A 9,152-nucleotide genomic window follows, 5' to 3' on the forward strand; every position below is an offset into this window, starting at 1 on the left:
GACTGGTCTACTGTGGTAATCTGACCTGGGACTCTACTACTGTGGTAATCTAACTTGGGTCTGTACTACTGTAGTAATCTGCCTGGGAATGTACTACTGTGGTAACCTGACCTGGGACTCTACTACTGTGGTAATCTCACCTGGGACTCTAATAATGTAGTAACCTGACCTGGGAGTGTAGTACTTTGGAAACCAGACTGGTGACTGTCCTATTGTGGTAATCTGACCTGGGACTCTGCAACTGTGGTAATCTGACCTGGGACTCTAGTACTGTGGTAATCTGACCTATGACTGTTCTACTGTGGTAATCTGACCCGGGACTGTACTACTGTGGTTATCTGACCTGGGGCTGTGTTACTGTGGTAATCTGACCTTGGACTTTTTTATTGTGGTAATCTAACCTGGGACTGTACTACTATAGTAATCTGACCCGGGACTGTACTACTGTGGTTATCTGACCTGGGACTGTGTTACTGTGGTAATCTGACCTTGGACTTTTTTATTGTGGTAATCTAACCTGGGACTGTACTACTGTAGTAATCTAAACCTGGGACTGTACTACTGTAGTAATCTGACCTGGGACTCTACTACTGTGGTAATCTGACCTTGGACTGTATTACTGTGGTAATCTGACCTGGGACTGTACTACTGTGCTAATCTAAAACTGGGACTTGTCTACTGTGGTAATCTGACCTGGGACTGTACTACTGTGGTAATCTGACATGGGACTGTACCAGTGTAATGATCTGATCTGGGACTGTTCTACTGTGGTAATCTGATCTGGGAAAAATGCAGATATTAATCAGAAAATGCCAACCACTAAGGAAGTGTCACCAAAAGGCTTTAATTTGGTTACATTCAAAGTTTTTACATTTATTTTCCACTTTTAATAGATTGAACATGCACTTTCTGTTGTATCTGCTCTTCATTCAGATGAAATTATCTACTTTTCATGTATGATTAGTATTTGTTGAAAATACATCTAATGGTTAACTTCTGGAATTAAATCATGCTTTTTCAGAGACTACTGTTTTGTTGTATAATCAACCTGATTTCACTATGTAACTCTATCTATAATGTAGTATAATTAACCTGATTACATTATGTAACTCTATTGATAATGTGGTATAATTAACCTGATTTCACTATGTTACTCTAATTATGTGGTATAATTCACCTGATTTCACTATGTAACTCCATTGATAATGTAGTATAATTAATCTGGTTTCACTATGTAACTCTATCGATAATGTGCTTTCACTGAAAGCTTCACAGAGCTTCATTTAAAACTTAAAATGTTCAACCATATACAGGGTCAGGGATATCCAACCCCAGTTGTAACTAACCCGAATCAGTTTATCAACGAGCTAATTATTTTTTGTGCTAGATTAGGGTTGGAGTGAAAAACTACCATCCTGTAGGTTTCCAGGAACAGGGTTAAAGAGCCCTGGGCTTCATGTTTATGAAACCATAGAAACTACTCTGGTTCTACTCAACAACTCTGTATTCCACTAAAACCACACCTCTTAACATTTAAATCACACCTCTTATCATATAAACCACACCTCTTAACATTTAAACCACACCCCTTAACATTTAAATCACACCGTAACATATAAATTACACCCCTTAACATATAAACCACACCCCTTAACATTTAAACCACACCCCTTAACATTTAACCACACCCCTTAACATTTAAATCACACCTCTTAACATATAAATTACACCCCTTAACATATAAACCACACCCCTTAACATTTAAATCACACCTTAACATATAAACCACACACCTTAACATATAAACCACACCCCTTAACATTTAAACCACACCCCTTAACATTTAACCACACCCCTTAACATTTAAATCACACCTCTTAACATATAAATTACACCCCTTAACATATAAACCACACCCCTTAACATTTAAATCACACCTTAACATATAAACCACACACCTTAACATATAAACCACACCCCTTAACATTTAAATCACACCTCTTAACATATAAATCACACCCCTTAACATATAAATCTCCCCCCTTAACATATAAATCACACCCCTTAATATATAAACCACACCCCTTAACATTTAAATCACACCTCTTAACATATAAATCACACTCCTTAACATATAAATCACACCCCTTAACATATAAATCACACCTCTTAACATATAAACCACCCCACTTAACATTTAAATCACACCTTAACATATAAACCACACACCTTAACATATAAACCACACCCCTTAACATTTAAATCACACCTCTTAACATATAAATTACACCCCTTAACATATAAACCACACCCCTTAACATTTAAATAACACCTTAACATATAAACCACACCCCTTAACATTTAAATCACACCTCTTAACATATAAATCACACCCCTTAACATATAAATCACACCCCTTAACATATAAATCACACCCCTTAACATATAAATCACACCCTTAACATATACGTCACACCCCTTAACCTCCATGCTCTTTATATGCATCTCAGTCATCCTCTAAAGCCACACCCTCTTTATTTCTAAGCCACACCTTCTTCACCAAAGTCTCAACCCTTCACATCTACCCACACCCTCAAATTGCTCTGATTGGTTTGCTGGAGCATTTGTCAAACCAAATATAATGACCTCACGCTCTAAGAGAAGTTAAGGGGAGACAAATAAATAATCAAATAAAATGTAATTAAACTGAATCAATATTTATTCAGCTACATTAACACATATCAATACACTTACAAATGGAAAACAATGAACTTTAACACCTAGAATTACAAACTAAGACTGTAACAACAGCTATTTAACCATTATTCCCTGATCTTAACCACATTTTCTAAATCACTATTGTTATTATTATTAAAAGGTTACAGACAAAAGTTTAAAAATAAATCACTTGTATGAAAAGGTAAAAAAAAATTAAGTAACTCTTAAAAATAATGCCCTCCCAGCTACATTGGTATAGGTCTCACACTCTGCTGGTATTGATGGATGGTAATGGTATCAGTCTGCTGGTATTGATGGCTGGTATAGGTCTCACTCTGCTGGTATTGATGACTGGTATAGGTCTCACACTGTTGGTATTGATAGATGTGTATGTACTGAAGTATGAGCGCGAGAGATAATAATAATCTGTTAATATTAATGATTTATCATCATACATTAGGATTATACATTATGTATTGTTACTTTTTACCTTCTGTTTTTTATGACTATATCTGCCATTTAAAATACAATTTCAATAATACTGGGTTACCAAACACATGGACTTCAAATTAAGATGGCTTCCCAAAATAAAACTACAATACCCACTTTGACAGTAGTCTGCTCTCTGCTGTCACTTACCCTGGTTGAAGTCCTGTTCAGAGGAACCGGAGTCTCAGTTGGAGCTGCAGAGGAAGAGTTAGCATCATTAAAACACCAAGTTAAGGTCAAACTAGGATAGTTCAGTTTAAAGTTGGTAGATGTTTAAATATTGCGGTCTAAATGATTTAAAAAAAACAAAGGTTTAAAACGTAGGTAATTATTTAAATAATAGGTAAGATTGATTAGGAGTACCCAGACTTAAAACATGAATGAGTGAAAAAGTCAATCCTGACAGAGAGTGAGAGAGTCAGTGTACCTGTTGTTCTATAGAAGGAGTAGACGCAGGCAGAGTAGAGGAGAGCAGACACAGGACACAGACTGAACAGCAACATCCAACACAGACCACAGTCTACAGGAGGAGGGGAGGATGAGGATGGCTCAGGAGGACTGGTTTCTGGACATAAACACAAGAAAACATTAAGAAATTCATTGAGAATCTTTTTTCGCCCACAGTCTACAGGAGGAGGGGAGGAAGAGGAGGGCTCAGGAGGACTGGTTTCTGGACAAAACATTAAACAGAAACAGAACTACACTCTTAGAAACAATCAAGACCTTCTCAACAATCTATTGTTAGTCATGACTCTTGGTTGGTTAAACATCAGTTTGAGGGGACATTTTATGAGTTTAGATTAGTCTCAGAGGCTTGATACAAAATAAGATACATTTACTTTGGCGTAACTCTCATTCAAGGAAACCAATACCAAAGATACAGCAGGAAGATAAAGACAGAATAATAACTGTTCTTACCAAGTGAAATCCTAGTGGTGATGTTTCCACAGTGGACCAACTCTTTATATTTCATTCGTTTTCCTTCTTGAAACTTGTACTTCACAGTCCCACAGTAGTAGAGTCCCAGGTCAGATTCAGTGATGTTCTCAATCAGTAGATCATAGGAGATGTTAGAGGGGTTCCATAACACATTAAATCCAGGGAGAGAGATGGAACTTAAAAACTTAGTTAAAATAACAAGAGGAGGCTGGTACTTGTGAGAACAGTTCCTATACCACATTATGTATATTCCAGAAGTTATGTTACAGTCACAGTAGAGAGTGATGTTGTCTCCTGGTCTGACTCTCATCTCCACCTCTGCTGCAGAGATCCCATCCTGACTGGAGGAAACAGCACCTACAGGTAGCAGAGGAACAGTGTTTGGATGAATCACAGAATGTCACTTTGACATCATAAACTTCTCCACATGAAAATGTAAATGTCATGTCTTTACCACAGTCCACACAAAATCACAATAATAAGATAAGACATCTGGTCAACCATAAAACCACATCAAGAAATCAGCTTTCATCCAGCTATAAGACCAAGTAAAAAAGTTACTCACATAAGAATGCAATCAGGGTGACACACAGCCTGTCCATGTTGCGGTCTGATGGTCTGATGGTGACTGTCAGAGAGTAGCTGGGTTTTTGAGTAAAAAGGTCTTTGCTGTGTATTTCTGTGTTCATGATTAGATGTACTATACCATGAAAGGACATACGAGCAGCGATTGGTTCGATCGAGTGGAAGGTTTTCAGCCTGTGGTCCTTTTCCCTGAAAACCTTTTCGTGTGACATTAAGGGGAGGGTCTAGCATAGAGGTAAACAGGTTTCACAATAATGTGAAGTTAATGGAAATTATTCAGCTTCTTTGAGGTGTTCACCTTAGATAGCAACACATTAAGAGACCTATAGACATTACGAAGAAACAAACACACATTTTGATGACTGAGTTAACCTTTAAACCAGAAAATACACTTATACAGAGGCTAAAAATAGGCTAATAGACCTATAATCCTTTATAACTGTAATCAGGCAGTAGCCCTAATGTTAGACCTAAAGTAGACCTTTATATCTGTAGTCAGGAAGTAGTCCTAATGTTAGACCTAAAGTAGACCTTCATACCTGTAGTCAGGAAGTAGGTCTAATGTTAGACCTAAAGTAGACCTTTATACCTGTAGTCAGGAAGTAGGTCTAATGTTAGACCTAAAGTAGACCTTTAGACCTTTAACACAGAGTTCCTGGATACAGCCATTAGCTGTGATATATTGGCCATATACCACAACCACCCAAGGTGCCATATTGCTGTTATAAACAGGTTACCAACATAATTAGAACAGTAAATAAGTTGTTTGCATTGTACCTGTGGTATATTGTCTCATATATATAGCCAATTAGCATTCATGAATATATAGCATTCAACTAGCAAGTTTTAAAACTGCCTTTTAATTAATGAATAGAGATAGTGTTATTTTTCATTGTTGACCATTTTATTTGGAACACTAAACTATGGTGGTGATAATAGTAAACTTCAATACCCAAGATGCATTGGAGGATGTGCTATATACCCAGTGTTAAACAGTTGTTTTTATCCCATCTGATGAATGATCTCTGTGTTTATCAATGAACAGTGGCCAATCAGTTAACATCCACACTCTAGTCAATATGTGTGAAGGGGAGAGATATATGTGACAAATGAACTTGTAATAACAATGTTTGGACTCTCTTCCTCAGGCTGAATGACAGCACCATGACAACAACAACAGGAAGTCAGTGTGGTATTCCTGTGTACTGAGTGTGTCCTCTTGGCCAATCAGTGACTAGCTCTTATATGAGTACTGTAACACCAACATCATAATATCAGACTTATCAACATCAGTAGTGGTCGGTGTATGTATATGTTTACATGTGTTTACATGTGTGTACATCTGTTCACATTTGTGAAAACATATGTGTGGGTTCATATATCACTATGTGTGTGGTTGTGGTTTACTCAGCTAGTGCTGCTGCTCTGTATGGGAGGGGTTAAGGGGGGCCTGGGTTTCAGGTCTGAGGAGCAGTGTCAGAGTAGCTGGGTCTGTCAGTAACAGTATCAGAGTAGCTGGGTCTGTCAGTAACAGTATCAGAGTAGCTGGGTCTGTCAGTAACAGTATCAGAGTAGCTGGGTCTGTCAGTAACAGTGTCAGAGAAGCTGGGTCTGTCAGTAACAGTATCAGAGTAGCTGGGTCTGTCAGTAACAGTATCAGAGTAGCTGGGTCTGTCAGTAACAGTATCAGAGTAGCTGGGTCTGTCAGTAACAGTATCAGAGTAGCTGGGTCTGTCAGTAACAGTATCAGAGTAGCTGGGTCTGTCAGTAACAGTGTCAGAGTAGCTGGGTCTGTCAGTAACAGTATCAGAGTAGCTGGGTCTGTCAGTTACAGTATCAGAGTAGCTGGGTCTGTCAGTAACAGTATCAGAGTAGCTAGGTCTGTCAGTAACAGTGTCAGAGTAGCTGGGTCTGTCAGTAACAGTATCAGAGTAGCTAGGTCTGTCAGTAACAGTGTCAGAGTAGCTGGGTCTGTCAGTAACAGTATCAGAGTAGCTGGGTCTGTCAGTAACAGTATCAGAGTAGCAACAACACAAAAAGGACTATGCATGATATACAATCATATGGACACACCTTTAACAGTATCACACATACATACATATATGTATGTGTTGTCGTGTCTTTGGCTATGCCGAATTAAGTGATATGACATGCTAACTTATAAAATGATTTCTCTGTAATTAATATTACCTGATTAAGCTAATCATGTAAATGTAATTAACTAGAAAGTCGGGGCACCACGGAAGAACGTTTATAGAGCCGTTATCTTCCGAATAAACTCTTAAAATACTTTGTAATATTTTACATCGATAACAGTCAATATTAACCCTTGTCTTATTTTCAGTCTCATAATGAAAGTTGTAAATTCTTGGCTATCTTCACGAACCCTGGCTAACAAGTTGAATCAGCAATACAAAATTGGGTTAAATTATTTATTTACTAAATACCTAAACTAATCACACAGAATTACATATACACAGAATCAAATGATGTCATACAGAAAACGTCCTGGTGGACGGAACCTGGTTACACAGAGGAAAGGGGGTTGGGCTTGAATGAAAGAGCGGGAAGATTTAGGAACACAGAAACAGCAGCTATGCTATCGTAAATACATTATCTTATGCATTCTAAATTACCGCCCATTTGGAAAAGGAAAATGCAATAAATATTTACTCTGAGCTGCGCTTTGGTAGATTGGTCGTAGATGCTGGCCGGGTTGGCCAACAGATCTTCCTATACTCGGAAGAATGTCTCTGGTGGTAAATTGGATACGTGGTGGTATCTTCGTCCGTCTGTTAGACTGGATCGGTCATCCGTCTTTTCCTAGCCCACGTCTACAGCGGCCGCTGCTAACTCAACGGCTAGGAAGTAGCACTTCTGTAGTGAATAAGCTCAAAGTTCATACCAGTTCATACCATAGCTCACGCCGAGGTTGGCTTAGTTCTGTCCTTGACATGTGTGTCCTTCTAACGTAGAGGCTGCAGACCTCCCGTACTGGAACAACCTGGTTATCTTTTCGTCAAAGGCTTATATAGTGGAGAGGGGGAGGGAGGTGTTTCATCGTTTATAACCCCTGTCTCTTCACAGGGTTGGGCCACTGATCAAGCAGGGCACTTTCCTTATGAAAACCCAATTCTCTCATTTGGAAGCTAAAATTACATTTAATCTCCTAACAAACAATTTCAATATCAAACATTTCAATTGCATAACAATTCCATGTGACTCTGATAACTAGAGGGTGGATACTTTCCCAGGTACAGTTTATGTCGTCCTGTCATCAGTCATAATGTCTCAGATGACAACTGAAATGAAATCCATACTCATTACGTTCTAAAGCATATTTCCAACTGGTTTTATTACCAAAATATGGTTCCTTTTCCCCATTTGTTTGATGTTCCCAGACTCTCTATATTTAACACAGGCTATTCAAGTCCTTCAGTAGGGTCAGAGAGGGGAAGGGAGAAAGGTATTTATGGGGGGGGGGTCATAAACCTTACCCACAGGCCAACGTCATGACAGTGTGTATATACATATATATATTTGTGTGGGTGTGTGTGTGTGAGTTGGGTATATGGGGTGTGTCCATATGATTGTATATCATGCATAGTCCATATATATATATATATATATATATATATATATATATATATATATATATATATAAACACATGTAAACATGTACATACATTGACCACTGCTAATGTTGATAAGTCTGATATTATGATGTTGGAATTCCAGTACTCATTAAGAACCAGTCATGATTGTCTGAGAAGACACACTCACCACATTGGAAACCCACACTTACTTCCTGTTTCTGTTGCCATGGTGCAGCTATTCTCCTGATGATGAACTCACATTTCACACTGAGGGCGTTTCTCACTTTTTCTATGTCCTATTTGTTGCCAAGATGTTTTGTGGATAAATACTACATTTTGGGATGCCTCAATTAGCTCATACATATTATGTTGAGATTTAAATTTTATGATTACTGGATGTTCATAATTTGATAAATCAAACATTAATACTGGCAGGCTACAGCTATAGAGGCCAACAATAAGCCTCTGTCTCATGATAGGTCTCTGTCTCATGATAGGTCTCTGTCACATGATAGGTCTCTGTCACATGATAGGTCTCTGTCACATGATAGGTCTCTGTCACATGATAGGTCTCTGTCTCATGATAGGTCTCTGTCAGAAGTGTCTTCTCTTTCAAGGGTCAACAGTTACATCAACATTAGTGTTTGGTTCTTCATGTTGTGTTTGATGATGTTGCAGCAGGTTGACTTGACCAGGTGCTGCTAGTTAGGTGTTGCTATCTACAACGACCACAGAAAAGAAGCTGAATATTTTCCAAACCGGTTTACCTCGATGCTAGACAATCCTCCTTCATGTCACACAACATGGGTTTCAGAGAAAAGGACC

General features: G+C 38.3%; 1 protein-coding gene across 1 annotated transcript; it reads right to left on the reverse strand.

Moving 5' to 3' along the window:
• Positions 1-2,701: 2,701 nt before the first annotated feature.
• Positions 2,702-5,306, reverse strand: LOC106591693 (uncharacterized). The gene is made up of 5 exons (XM_014182917.2): positions 4,712-5,306; positions 4,126-4,503; positions 3,635-3,772; positions 3,358-3,401; positions 2,702-3,113 (listed from the first exon to the last, which is right to left on the reverse strand). Exons 1-5 carry the CDS (start codon positions 4,941-4,943, stop codon positions 2,964-2,966), a joined length of 942 nt encoding a protein of 313 aa, XP_014038392.2. The 5' UTR covers positions 4,944-5,306; the 3' UTR covers positions 2,702-2,963.
• Positions 5,307-9,152: the final 3,846 nt, after the last annotated feature.

The sequence above is a fragment of the Salmo salar genome, unplaced genomic scaffold, assembly GCF_905237065.1.
Source record: "Salmo salar unplaced genomic scaffold, Ssal_v3.1, whole genome shotgun sequence".
NCBI classification, from domain to species: Eukaryota; Metazoa; Chordata; class Actinopteri; order Salmoniformes; family Salmonidae; genus Salmo; species Salmo salar.

What these genes read in the sequence shown, in the direction of transcription:
- LOC106591693 (XM_014182917.2), bottom strand. Translation starts at nt 4,943, where the DNA reads ATGTCACACGAAAAGGTTTTCAGGGAAAAGGACCACAGGCTGAAAACC. An exon ending in CACCCTGATTGCATTCTTAT is followed by an intron (nt 4,504 to 4,711) that starts GTGAGTAACTTT and finishes TGCTACCTGTAG; the next exon opens with GTGCTGTTTCCTCCAGTCAG. An exon ending in CACCACTAGGATTTCACTTG is followed by an intron (nt 3,773 to 4,125) that starts GTAAGAACAGTT and finishes GTTTATGTCCAG; the next exon opens with AAACCAGTCCTCCTGAGCCA.